Source organism: Liolophura sinensis, chromosome 10 (assembly GCF_032854445.1).
Source record: "Liolophura sinensis isolate JHLJ2023 chromosome 10, CUHK_Ljap_v2, whole genome shotgun sequence".
Lineage (NCBI taxonomy): Eukaryota > Metazoa > Mollusca > Polyplacophora > Chitonida > Chitonidae > Liolophura > Liolophura sinensis.
Window position 1 is genome coordinate 32,291,108 of NC_088304.1, and position 15,275 is coordinate 32,306,382.

Consider the following 15,275-nt stretch of genomic DNA (forward strand, 5'->3'; position numbering starts at 1 on the left):
AACTTGACATGTCCCTGACGAGTAGTATGCAATAGTGGCCAGTGTACTCGCGGAAGTTACAGTAACTTCGAGTGTCTCAGAGCACCACCCCGAGTCGGGTACTGCCAACAGTTTGTGTAACGTGTGCGTCTCCCGTGGGGAGCAGCCATTGATTACCGGAAGTGGGAAGCTCCTCGCGAGCATGCGTGTTGCTGCCATGGAGGTCGAAAATATTAAAATAGTATTGATTAGTGGGTTGTGTGGGCTTCTCTTGGAGTTTATATGACGAACAGAGGGACAATTTCAATTTTAATACACAGGCTGTGGAATTTATTTGTTATTTAGTGGAACAGCGATGACGAAGGACCGTTTGGCCGCTTTGAAGGCGGTAAGTTGAGCAGGATAGAGCGGCTGGACCGCTTAGCTTTATGTCGGACTGTCGACTCGGCCCGGCTGCCAAAATAGAAATATTTGTAGTAGGCGATAGTGCCGGCTAAATCCTACCCACTCTATACCTTATATACACTGACCGCTATGGCAAGCTCACATCTGATTCGATCCATTTACCAATAACCTGTGCAACACCATTTGCATGCACGAAACGTTGTTCAACATAATAATGTTGGGTGAGAATTGCATTTTTTTGCAAAGTATAGAATACTGTGAAGTGCCCCATAGACAAATCCAAGCAGCATTTCCGAATGTAGACACACTGATGCACAGTGTTCTGGTGGCAATACCACTGTGGGTGTCAGCAGGATCCTCACAATCTCACATAATTTGCCTAGATAACACAGTTTTATGCCACGGTAGTGTTTTTGTTTTGTGGAAGGGTACTTGCAGGTTGTACCAAATCATTTGACCTCGAATAGGCTGCATGCTAATAGTGCATATAGTTGCTTATGGTATCATTGCATGCAGTTTTTACTATATTTCTGACACGTTTGTCCATAGGCTGTCTTAAACTTCATCTTCCGGATAAATGTAGACGAATAGATATCCTCAGTGTACATATGTGCATGATACTCCGTTTCTTTGGCAGTGTATTGGTACAGGTTTAGGGTAGCCCTGTGCAAATAGTGTACACATTGCTTTTTGTATTATCTTGCAGAGAAAAATATGGCTCCTGTCAGTTGATGTACACCGCAAATTAGTACGAACATCAGTGCCAATATATGATCATCGTTGCCTAAATATGTTGTCATGTTTTGTATCAAAATATATATACAGTTCAGTTCTGTACTGTATTGGCGCTGTCAAAGATGCTATGTGCATGGCATTTGACAAATTTGTGCCATAATGGCTTAAAGAATGGGATTGCTTTGAATAATAACATGTTTGTACTGAAGCAGGACAAGTGGTTTAAATATGACATGTACATGTGTAGTCCTCTCATCAGCCAGTACATGTTGATATCACTAAACATAATACTAATGGTAGTATCTCAGCTACATAGTGTCCAGTCATAGTTTACTGACTATACATTGGCTGTTGTTATGAGTTTGCAATACCAGATCTTGTTGAAGGCAAAGCTGGAGTACGTGCAGTGGAACTGTTCAAAACAGATCATGTTCACTAGTAAAAGTTCACAAACTGTTAGTCTGCACGCAAGTTCACTCAAAGTTACAGGTTACAGAACCTCACTCAAATGGTGCACTGCTCAGCAAATCCAGTGGAATTAATTAAGATTATAGTCAACTTAATTTGCCTCTTAATCTCTAGAAGGTGCGGGTACAATCCCAGCCTTGTACAGGTTGGACAGTAAATTTGTAGATTGCACTGCTCCTGGGTGACAATAAGTGATAAACAATGGGGCATCTCAAGAGACACTGAGACACTCCCCTGGCTAAACTTATGTATTAAAGATCCCTTGTCTGCACCAATTTGGTATGCATATCTAGATGTCACGTGGAAAAGTTTGTGAGTAAAAAGTCACTAGAACTGCAGTTTCCTTAAGCTGTTATTTAGGTGTCAGTGAAAAATCTTGGAGTACAACATGGCGCCTGCTGAACAGGTAAATACGCCGTACATGTATTTATTTGAATGTTGTTTAATGCCATACTGGTAATCTTTCACTTCTTCAATTGCTTATTTTTATGGGTGAAGGAAACTGGAGTGTCTAAAGGAAATCACCCACATTTGTAAGTTACTGACAAACTTTCCTGTATTTGACATAAAGATCTATTTAGGTATGCTCCTTCACGCCATATTGGTGGCAGGCATGCAGCCATCAACATAGTTTAAACAGCATAAATGTCCCTACAAGTGTTGTCACCCGCTTATTGTCACCAACATCCCATGAAGGCTTAGAGAAAGGGAATGTACAAAGTGCCCGCCCAGTGTGTGGGTTGCATGTTGTGTGTTCAGGCAATTGAAAGGCACCTTAAGCACGGCCCACTCCCAATTAAAGTTGGTGACGAATTATGTGTTTGTTCCAATAGATATGATATTAATAATGTTAGTTAGATGTGTGGTTTAAATACAGTATACCTGGGATATATGAACCCAGTTGTTTCAAAGTGCATTAGCTTTTAAGCACGGACCAAGTCTGGACCAAAGTCCCATTAGTTATGCATTGAGATTTAAACCTGGATTATCTTTTAATACACCCTTTGAACAATCCTGACCCTAGACCCACTTAGCAGAATGGTGAAGAACTGTAACAAGCCTGGAGGCTCTCACCTGTGGAGTGGCTGTGAGTTCAAGCCCAGCTCATGCTGGCTCCTTCTCCGGCCGTATGCTGGAAGGTCTGACAGCAACGTGGGGATAGTCATGAGTCACCCTAGGATTCTGTTAGGTTTCCTCCCTCCATAATGTTGGGCATTGTGGTATAAGTGAAATATTTTTGAGTCCAGCATGAAATACCAAACCAATAAATAAAATAGGACTGTAATATGTTTGCTGATCTGTTTTTTTCTGGTTGTTATACTGAGGACTGTCTTTCATCTATTTACATACATGTAGTGTAGCTGTCCCAAGCAAATGTAGTTGTGATTCCTGTTTTTGAGGGTTTTTTTGGTTTTTTTGTTCTCTGGGCTTCCAGAGATCTTTACCAAACTCATTGTCTTTCATAATTAGGTCAACATACTCTAGGACCCTCAGTGGTTATGATATGTTGAATTCTGTCTTCAAAAATTAGGTCAACTTAGGGCCTTGAATGTTGGGAATACTGTATTTTGGATTCTATGTTTCTTTTGAGGTTTTGTACTGACCACATTACATCAAATGCATCTTCAGTAATTACTTAGTTATTGCATACAGGTATATCTAACAGTCTCCATTGATTAGATCAGCTGAGAGCCTTAAATGCTTTGACTACCAATGTCTTGAATTGTGGGCTTTCAAGATCCTATAATGTATACTGACATCGAATATACTTTGTGGATTCAATAACTGGATCAGCATGCATCCATGTAGAGTTTTGAATGCTCAGACTACGTATGTTTTGGATTCTGGATTTTCAAGGTTGTACATGCAAATTGACCTCCTTACATATGTCATGTCATGTCATGTCGGTATAGAACCTGCAAGTACAAGTAGAACAATAGTATAAGAGTCAAGAATGTATACATATGGTTTTTGTACTTGTTGGTGTTATTCTCATTGTGATTGGGAAACAACTCAGTGCTAAATGTGCAGACTGGATTACATGTGTCTTCAATAATAAGGTCAGCAAGGAACATATATACATGTTTATTGAAAGATAATACAAGTTAGGTTTTTGGTGGAACTTGAAGCTCAACCACCTGTTTTTCAATTGCACTTGTCAGAGAAAACAGGATACAATTATAATATACACACATACATGCAGGGTTAAACACAAAGATATTTTGATAACCCTTGGAGGTGCCCAAATTACAGCATACTCGAAAAAAAAAACCCAAATTATGGCGCATATTGCCCAATCAATTTAACTTTAGTGGTGGAGAAAAAATCTCTTTATTCCTGAGTCCTTACTGTGCAAATATTTCTAAGTACATATATTTTTTTACACTATTATAACCTCGTACTTCTTATTATTTTACCTTAGGTTAGCCAACAAAATGTTTGCCCAGATTACTAGAAAACTTTATTTCCTTGACATGTATGTACAAGTGTTTGGTTAACATGTGCATGTGTACAGTATGTTTCTGTATACATGGTCACTGCAAAGTGTACCAGTTTTTTGTGACAATTTACATGCATGCATGACTTATGTGTTTGTATGCTAGACAATGTTTTGAAAAGTTTAGGTCTAAATCCCCCCAGCAGTTTGGTGCAGGTTTAAAAACAGTCCTACTGTGCCATGTGACTTGTGAAAAATGTTAGGCAACCTTTGTTGACATTAATTTACTGATGACCTGTCTCACCCTTTTCCAGTGGCACAAATGACATTTCTTTCCTTAAGAAACTTTTCCAGTTCACAATCCTTGAGATTCTCAGTTTTCTCCATCATTCACCTACTCTAGATTACTTTTTAGGACACTCTTTCCATTATAGTGAATGTGATCAAAAGTAGTTGCCTAACATTTTTGACAGGTCACGTAACGCAGTTGGACTTTTTCTGCTTTCATTGAGAAAAGGGTTCCAACTCGGAACTCCCCTATTTGAAATGGTTGCCTGAGTTTAATTCTGCTGGTTCTGCATGTAGTTGACTCTGCTAAAAGTGAACACCGGTTGGTCTGCTGGTTCTAGGTGAATGGAATTTAGTGCCAGTAGAGTTAAACATGCCCTGGCCCAACTGCCCTCTGATTATCAACATCTGATTCATTTACCAGTAACGTTACCTGCATCTGTAAACAAGCATGCAATAATATAAAAAGATGGCTTCTGCTACCTGTTCATGGAGGTGCAATACATTTACATGTAGATGAAAGTAAATCATAGAATAAAAAGCACCAATGCAGTTATGGGAAGGTCTGCCAGCAACCTGTGGATGGTCATGGATTTTCCCTGGCGTCTGCCCGGTTTCCTACCACAATAATGCTGCCCGTTGTCGTATAAATGAAATACATCTATTCTTGAGTCTGGCATAAAACACCAATCAAAAAAAATAAATAGATTGAACGGCTTGATCGTGTTTTCCTTAATTTAACTAAATGACCTGCTAGAATTGAGAAGTATCAGTAGATCTCTTATTGACCAGTGACAGTTTCAGTTAATTTTAACTTCATACTCAACACATGGTGTAACCCATAAAGTTTTGCATTTTGTTAAAAAAAAATATTTTTATATAATATTTTTTATATAAGTTTGTTTTGCGTAAGCATGTGTATACAGTGTAAAGATAACCAACCACTGAAAAGGGCCTTAATCAGCTTTTTTTTTCTTGAGAAAATCTTACTTATTTTGTTCACTTGTTGTGTAGTTTGCTTTTAAGTGGAAAATTTTTGTGAAAAAGTTTCTTTGATGGCATATGGTTACGTGAAACAAGAATTTTAGTAAGGATGGCCTAATCTGGCTTTCTAACACAGGGATCCAAAACACAATTTCATATGCACATGTATCAGTACATACACTGTACAGGATTAGTTAAGTAACCTGAATCTAGTGTATTACCTCTTCTGAATGTGCAGTTTGAAGGTGTTTTTGTGTGAGGACTTTGTGACGATAGTGTGACGATATCCACCAGTTTGTCAAGCGTCACGCCCACATAGTATCGTGAACAGCTGGCCTGCTGTAATCAATGGCAGATATATCCTCTTATACAGGGGCAGTCTTTTGTTATATATCCACCTCTGTGTTGACAGTTTTCAAGCTTTAACTTAGCCTACTTACGTGTAACTTTCCATATCGTGTCATGGGTTATCTTTGTTTACAAATAGGGAGAGTCAAATGGACAGAGGTTGAAAAGATCATCAGGTGATTATTATTAAAAATCCATATGTGTATGGGTTGATCCCGCACTCCCCTGTTAGTAGTAGGGCAGAATATTTGTTAACTTGAAGAATTCGCAAATGATCTTGTATGAATTTTTGCAATACTATCGGCAACTTAGTGTTAGAGTGAGTAGGTTAACCTTAGGTGCATGTACACTTAAACCCTCAACATGACAGACAGACTCAGAGGTTGGAATAGAGGTGCTGTAGGTGCCAAATGATACTCAGTTCGGTATTTGCTCCTGGAAAGTCTACGTAAAGGATACATGAAAAGGTGCAACAAAACGAACAGTTTGGTTTTGTGGAAGAAAGATATGCTAAAAAAATTTGGGGGACTTCCATGGCTCAGTTGGTTAGTGCGCTAGCACAGCACAATGACCAGGAGCATCTCACCAATGTGGTCGCTGTGAGTTCTTCGGCTCATGCTGGCGTCCTCTTCGGCGGTATGTGGGAAGGTATGCCTGCATGATTGTGGGTATTACCTTGACTCCTCCCACCATAATGCCAACCGTGGTCGTATAAGTGAAATATTCTTGAATACGGTGTGTAACACCAATAAAGTAAATAGATCAAATAAGAATACTTGCAGATGTTCGAAATAAACATACCCCACATTTCCAAAACTAAAAAAAAATCCATTATTACGCAATGTCTGGGCTGTTTCCTCCCACCATAATGCTGGCCACCGTCGTATAAGTGAAATATTCTCGAGTACGGTGTAAAACATCAATCAAATCAAATCAATAAATAAATAAATAAAAATTTGATAAATTTTCGTTTTCAAGGCATATTTTATATTTCTTAATAACTCTTCTATTTTATGCATGAATGTACTGGGAACGAGGTACCCGCCTACAGCCACTGATATGGTCTCTCCCCCACCAAAACTTTTTTTTTTAAGGAATAAAAACCAAGCTTTTCATGTGTCCTTTACCTAAATATCCCAAGAAGTCAGATTGTATGCATGTATCATGTAGATCATTGACAATTAAAAAACGATTAAAAAAAATTTCACCTGAGATCCCTTGACTGATACAAGTAGATCTGTAGACTACTAAAGTTAAACCTGCTGTAATTACAGGTATAGGAAACTGATTACAGTGCATGGGTAGATCAACTTTTGTCGTAATTTTCTCGTATTGCCCTTCTGTGAATATGTATAATGTATGTCTACACCATAGTGTCTCTTTTCTTCCTTGTCACCTTGTAAACATTTGAATCACTTGTTTGGCAACTGCAAAAAAAAAAAGAGAAATCATTTTCGTGTCCTTAAAAGTAATTTTTTTCTCACTTAAATAGCTATAGATGCATGTAGCATTGTGTATAGGGCAGAATTTATTTATTTATTGGGTTAATTGTTATTACATATTATTCTAAATTAAGAATTATCAAGTATTGAAGGTCTATACATCTAAGATATATAAGTGCACAACAGTAAGTACAAAAAGTCTGAAATATTCCTACCAGATTTGAGCTTAATGACAGGTTCATTATGTAATGTGCGTAAGATTACAACGGTACTGCAGCTGAAATCTTTAATACCCACAACTTGATTACCAACAGGTGTCTTTTGTGTATTACATGTAAGTATGCTTATTAAGTATATAATTGTATGATACATGAAATCTTAAATAACCCTAATGAGATTATCAGCAGGGGTAGTATTAACACTTACCTCTACCTGTACCTGTTACATAATGCATTGTTTATAATTTAACACAACTGCAGGTGTGTTTTAGGTTGTGTTAACTGCATCATGATGCATGTACATGTGGGTGTAAATTACCCCCGTATGTCGTGGAGAGCGGGTTGTGGCCAAGTGGTTAAGAGTTGTGCATGTCTTTCAATTATAAAACCAAACCAGACGTACATGATGGCTCAATGCCTGTAGTATACTACATACATGTATATGACATCTTCTGAACAAGACCTCAGATCAAAAAAAAAGATTTATACCAGGGTTTGTACAGGGCCTGAAAGTTCTTGAAAATCAGAAAAAAATAAGTCTTTGAAACCCTTGAAAAACAAGTTTGTGTCTTAAAAATCCTTGGAAAAGAGGCAAGATACCAAAATGCCAAAAAATGTAAATAGGACTTTATAGTTTGGCGTGTAAAAAAAGTTGTTTTAAATTACTTGGAGGTGGCTTGTATAAATCATTCTTCCTTTTCAGACGGTTACTTGTATAATACTGCTCTCTGCATCATTGGCAAATAGAGTGTATGAAAGTCTGTACATGTTATGCAGTAAATGTATGTGTATAGTAAGTAAAGTATGTCGTATTGGCCTTGAAAAGTCCTTGACCTTGTTGAACCCTGCATCCCATTTGCTATCAGCATTATAAAAGTATTGATGAAAGTAAAGGTTATACACCCTCTGTACATGTATGTGCGTGTATCTTATGCCAGTCGTGATCATATGTAGTGGTAAAGTTCGGAGACAAAATGCGTGTACATGTCGCATTGTTTGGAAACAACAAAACTGTGTGTTGTTACAACAGGGTACATGTGCTCCTGACATTATATTAAGTACAGCGCTGAGTTTGTAACTCACATGTATGTCTGATACAATAATGCATATATATATGTAATTATTCCAGGTAAATAGTGCCTTTCACCAAGACATCCAATGCAAGAGGAAAAGAGAGCCCAACAAACACTGCAACCATACTGCCCCCCCCCCCCCCCCCACCACCACCACCATTACCACCACATTTTCATTATGAATGTTCAACGAACCACATCAGCTACAGTAGATAACAAATCATCATCACTACATGATGTAGTCTGTCGGGTTTTTGTAAACACCTGCAAATCTTAAAGAAAAGAAAAATTCTTAGAACACAAAACAGGGAGACTTAGATATTGTTTGAATTTGAAGGGAACATCTGCTTCAGATAAGGTTCATCCAAGTTGTCAAGGAGTTAGCGTCCTTATTTTAATACCCACAGGAATTAAGAAGCTTTTGTTCATGTGCTGTACCAGGTTACATGTGCATGTGGTGGCTATGAAATACAGGACGTTGAATGACCCTAAACAAACAGATACATGTGCATGGTTGTATCTCTTTTGTTTAATGTTTTGCTTCCAACGACCTTCAATCTCAGTTTTAGCATTCTTCAGCCTTACATGTCCTGACAGTATCTCCTTATAGCTGGGATTGTTCCGTGCAATATTAACATGTATTCATAGTGCTGCCTCAGTGCAAAGCCATGCGAAAGACACCAGTATCTCCTTTGACATTTACCCTAAGTTCTTGCCCTCAACTTTAGAATCAGCTCCCCTGTTTTTATTCTTCATGTGACTTACAGATACAAGTATCAGTAGTATATTTACCCATGCTACACATTCAACAGGTATATACATACATTATATACATTATATAAATAGCACTGTTCTATTATTGCCGATTATGTCAGACATGCCTGTTATTACAGTAACTGCAGTATTACATAAATTGTTACTTAAATACAGCTGGAGCTTTTAATACCGTGAATACTTCTCAGCATCAGATACTAATATATGAACTGTGATGCAGGAGATAATGTATCTTGTATGTGATTGTAAGAAAGAACTTGAGCCAAATAACAACTACATGTATAAAAGACACATTTTTGTGGTTATATGATGAAGATTTTTGGATTAATTATTTCTAATGGTGACCAGAATCAGACAGATGTCAGTTGTCTGCTAACATCATTATGATTACACTCTAATGGCTGTTAATAGGAGTCCCAGTGCAGTGAGAGAAAGAGTAGGCCTTTGGAGGAGAATGAATCGATGAATATTCATTAGTTTGGTTAACAGGCGGGTCTCAATAAATGCTTTATGAGTGGGTTAGCGTGATGAATGGTGCCTTGTGTGCCTGGAACAGTATTCTATCTGTGATTTTTATATCAGATGTCTCATCCAGCTGTTGATACGGTCAAGCGCTTCATTTATTCTTTCTTTTTTTCTGGTGGTAAGGAGACGAAAAGAATAAAGAAAAAGCAGCGTTTAATTTATTTACAATATTTCCAAGATCATCCCCTGTGACCAGGTGATAGCTAAATTAGAACCTTGTAGTCACTCAATCACTCTAGACCGTGTATCTGTAAACATGTACTTGTACCTTTGAAGTAGTGATCTAGTTTTTGGAATACCTTTGTATTATCTTGTGGTAACATAAACATCACAGTGTCTAGTCCACAACACACAAAGTTCAAATCCTGGAGCATCCAATTTGTTTTTTACCCTAAAAATTAAACATCCTTGCCAACTTCAGGGGTGAAGTGAGCACTGCAGAAAAGTTGAGTGAATTCAGTGTGGCTAAAGGAGTTAAAGGTGAACTACAAATATGTTTGGTTTAAAACTTATAAGAGTAAATACATTGTGATGACTGTGTTACATTTTTCTACTATTACTGGTACCTGACCAAGATATTTCCCAAACATAAGGGTAAATATACCTCAAACATCTACATGTATTTTACAGAAAGGCAGGCTGAGCTTGTCATAGTTCTGTTAGGAACATACATATGCATGATTCATACTCATACATGTTGCATAGGTGTTCATGATGCATAGGTGTTCATGATGCATAGGTGTCCATGATACCTACTCATACATGGTGCATACGTGTGCATGATACCTACTCATACATGCTGCAAAGGTGTCCATGATGCATACTCATACATGTTGCATAGGTATTCATGTTGCATAGGTGTTCATGATGCATAGGTGTCCATGATACCTACTCATACATGTTGCATAGGTGTCCATGATGCATACTCATACATGTTGCATAGGTGTCCATGATGTATACTCATACATGTTGCATAGGCGTCCATGATGCGTACTCATACAAGTTGCATCGGTGTCCATGATGTGTACTCATACATGTTGCATAGGTGTCCATGATGCGTACTCATACATGTTGCATAGTTGTCCATGATACATACCCATATATATTGCATAGGTGTCCATGATGCATACTCATACATGTTGCATAGGCGTCCATGATACATACCCATATATATTGCATAGGTGTCCATGATGCATAGGTGTATGATGCATACATGTACAGTAAGTTGGTTCAGTCCCACCCTCTGACAAGAAACTGTCTTGATTCCCGTGCCTTGGTGTCAGCAAGCAGTTGACAGTGTGCATTTAACGCCATTTATAATAATAATATCTTTATTTATTGAAGGAAGCTCTTTCAATTTACTGTGAAACTGTTCTTCCCCAAGGCCTTCATAGAGAAAACAATATATAGGAAACATAGGAGTCCAATCAAAATATACATCAATATATATGAAAGAAGATAAAGCATCATGTAGTCTGAAATGTGAAGGTACATATATTCATACGTACTAAAAGCAAAAACAAAACCAATAGTTCTGTCCCCACATTTCCAACCAGTAGGAGAAGTAAGGTCATGGGAGAGGGCCCATTACCAACCCCTTCCTACCCCGGCTGGTGGCTGGAACCCCCTACACATACATGTATGTACAGAGAAACAAACCAAGTTAGAGGGAAATGGCCCCTTTCCCATCCCCTGTTTGGTTTGAACAATGCACGTGTGCAAGCGTGTTACAGGGACATAGCCTTATGAAAAGGTTTGCTATAATAATATATTTAAGTGTAAAGGAAAAAATATATATATATGTATATATTTTAGGTTTTAACATATCACATTTACAAATTCTGAAGAAGTGAAGTTAAGAGAGATGGGATATTACCTACATGTTGATACAGTGATAGCATACAGTACATGCATACATATACATTTCAGTCGTTGCCTGCAGATGACTGTAATTTTAATTAGTGCGATTGAAAGCTTACTGGGGAAGGGGCTTCTTTTACGTGTATTTTAAGGCAGGTCCATAATTTGACCCCCATATGTGTAAAACTGTTATGTAATTTGTCCTTGCTTTAGGGGGATAGATATTATATTATGTTGTGTTGATTTAGGTGGTTTAGTAAAGATGATGATACACTATAGACTAACCCAATTCGTAGCTTCTAGAATAGGAAGAAAGCCTTTCGCACTCTGGTTTCAGAAGCCTTGGAAGAGCTCAGATCAAGTAGAGAGTAGATCTATATATTTTGGGAGAAGAAGACAATCGAGTTGTCCCCATAAAACTTGTTGGAAATCAGCTGTTTTTCACCAGTAGAATATTATAAAACATTCTGTGAGCACATGTGGAAAAGTGTGTTCCATATACCTAGAGACTTTTCCATGTGTGATGAATTGACTTTATGCATGTACTTGCGGATGCCATAATGCTGGAAAGCAAATAGCCTTTAAGGTACATATATGGACAAAATGTCACATGGAAAAGTTAGGGAGGTTTAATCCGATGCTCTCATTTACTCGGATGCTCTCGTTTACTCGGATGCTCTCGTTTACTCCGATGCTCTCATTTACTTCGATGCTCTCGTTTACTCCGATGCTCTCGTTTAATTCGATGCTCTCATTTACTCGGATGCTCTCATTTACTCGGATGCTCTCTTTTACTCGGATGCTCTCGTTTACTCGGATGCTCTCATTTACTTCGATGCTCTCGTTTACTCCGATGCTCTCGTTTAATTCGATGCTCTCATTTACTCCGATGTTCTCATTTACTCCGATGCTCTCTTTTACTCTGATGCTCTCCTTTACTCCGATGTTCTCATTTACTCCGATGCTCTCATTTACTCTGATGCTCTCGTTTACTCCGATGCTCTCATTTACTCTGATGCTCTCGTTTACTCCGATGCTCTCGTTTAATTTGATGCTTTCATTTACTCCGATGTTCTCATTTACTCCGATGCTCTCTTTTACTCTGGTGTTCTCCTTTACTCCGATGCTCTCATTTACTCTGATGCTCTCATTTACTCCGATGCTTTCATTTACTCTGGTGCTCTCATTTACTCCAGTGCTCTCGTTTACTCCGATGCTCTCATTTACTCTGATGCTCTCGTTTACTCCAATGCTCTCGTTTACTCGGATGCTTTCGTTTAATCTGATGCTCTCATTTACTCCAATGCTCTCGTTTACTCTGCAGTTCAGACTTTTCTACGTGAGATGAACTGACTTTATACACTGTGTCATAGTGGTGGAATGATCTTTATAGGGACACAGTTTCACATGTAGAAATGTTAGGGTGGTTTATTCTGGATGCTCTTGTTAACTGAGACTTTTCCACGTGAGATGAGCCGACTTTATACAACCTGTCATAGTGGTGGAACATAAGGAACATACAACTGTACAGTGTCACATGTGCAAGCTTGCAAATAAGTAGTTTGAGATTGCTCTGACATTAGGTTTGGCATAGGTCTACTTACCTCTACACCTTTACTAATACTACGGGGTAGAGCTACACAATGTTTTGTTGTATTTTCTTGGAGTAATGCCACAGTTATACCAACTCACATCTCAGGCACTTTTCTTGTGTCTCCTGCTGAAAGCACCCAAAGTTCATGTTTTGTGCCTTTTTTGTTTGAATTACGAAGGTTAACATTGGTCTTGCGGATGGCAAGGGAAATATAATAGTTTTCTGGAAGATTTCAAAACCAAAACTCATTTGGTTGCATTTTAAACCCAAAAGTATGTCACGTGACACTTCAAAATGGCTGCCTGCAGTGAAGTTTTCACCACAACTCTAGCAGTCAGTGACCACAAAGCAGCGAGTGAATTTGTTTCATTGGTGTGAATAGTAAATTAAGAGGAGAGTATTAGAGATTCCACTGGAAAATTACAGGTTAAATGAGCAGAGGATGTGAGTTGGACTGTCATTAGTTGAAAGAAGATGAGAGTTTGAAATCCGCACCATGTTTTTTGAGAGGTGGCGATGGACTCCATGTTACGATGAATGTCCATCGATCTAGATGGACTGTATCTACTCGTGATGATACATTCGTGATCATGGTTCAATACAAGAACATTCCACTGTTATGAGTATGGTTTTATTCATGTTCCTGAGTGCGAGATATCATAGAGCTAGCCTTTCTGAAACAAATTAAAAACTTTACCGGGTTGATTGGCCAATACAGCGTTACACATGGTCCAGTTTCTGTTACTTAGCCTCTGCATATCCACACATTACTTGGGCTCTTAACAATAAACTCGGTCTCTTAAGAATAAACTGGGTCATGAAGTATCAAAAAGGGATGGTGTCTTGGCTTCCATTCAGTATCCTAGTAGCAACCTGTGGGTTTCCCCCGGGGCTCTGCCCGGTTTCCTCCCACCATAACGCTGGCCACCGTCGTATAAGTGAAATATTCTATAGTATAAACACCTATCAAATAAGTAAAGAAGTAAATAAATGTCCTGATACCATGCACTCTTTTATGCAGTTAAAACAAAACAGGGCCAAAACATAGTTAATCTGTAAAGTGTGTGGAAGTGACATCACACAGGGCGCTGCTTGTAGTCCACTGATTTTGCATGCTCGTTTGATTAGTGGTAAGATTTAGCTGTGTGACGTAGACGTAACAATATCAGATCAAATAGGAATTTGCCATTTAGAGCAGAATTAAGACATTTAGTCTGTTGTGTACAAAATTTAGTCCCTTGGGTAAGGCTAGAAATCAACTCAAGCAAAGATCTTATTATACATTTCTTCTGTTTTGTCTGTCTGTGGTCCACATTTAATATCTCCTTAAAAACCAGAAAAAAAATGTCTGGTATAAAATTTTAAATGTCAGGCACAAAATCATTGGTACCTGGCACATTGTCAGGCCCCACTCAAATAGTTATTTCATTTGCAAGCTTGCTTGATGTGGAAAAGTTCGTCAGGAACTTGCCAATGGCCGATGTTGTTCTCCAGACACTAGTGTACATAGGTGAGATAGTTTGGAGTACAGTTTAAGACAGTTGAGTCAATAAGTTTATCTCTCTCTCTTTCTCTGTTCTCATCCTGCACAGGCCCAGAGTGATGACGATGATGTGGGGGCCGATGATGTTGCTGTTAATGTGGACAGCAGTGGGTTCATGGAGGAGTTCTTCGAACAGGTAAGACATTAAATTTGAAAAACCTGTCTGTAAATCACAATTTCGCGCCCAACAGAACAAGCTGTTTTGTCGAACTTTACAGAGTTAGCCAGGTACTCGTCCAAATGGTAGTGTGAAACAGAAAATTAGTGCCGATTTCTCTGTGAAGGCCTTAGGGCTGTTCATGTATGTATAATGTAGAAATTTGCTTTCAGTACATTAAATATGCGTCACACATTCAAATCAGCACTTCTGCTTAATCATTGCGTAACCTGGTTTATAACTGTTTCCATTTACCTTTAGAAGCGCCCAGAGCAGACTAATGTGGAAATCTTTTTTGTTTTGCCTGTGCTAGACTGTTAGAAGTAGAATTTAAATTTGAGAAAGTCCACAGCTTGGTGAATTGCACTCAAGTGGAAGAAAATCTGAGAAAGTGGCTCACCATCTCGAGGAGTACAATAGAATTAACATCCATTGTAAATTTTGT

The 15,275-nt window shown here is 38.4% G+C and overlaps 1 protein-coding gene across 1 annotated transcript in view; it reads left to right on the plus strand.

The window, feature by feature from the left end:
• Window positions 1-210: 210 nt before the first annotated feature.
• The window catches only part of LOC135476140 (syntaxin), a 50,312-nt gene continuing 35,247 nt past the window's right edge, over window positions 211-15,275 (plus strand). The window contains exons 1-2 of the mRNA XM_064756060.1: window positions 211-367; window positions 14,723-14,809. Of these exons, the coding sequence (XP_064612130.1) occupies window positions 335-367; window positions 14,723-14,809 (120 nt within the window). The 5' untranslated portion in view covers window positions 211-334. The remainder of the gene's footprint in view (window positions 368-14,722; window positions 14,810-15,275) is intronic.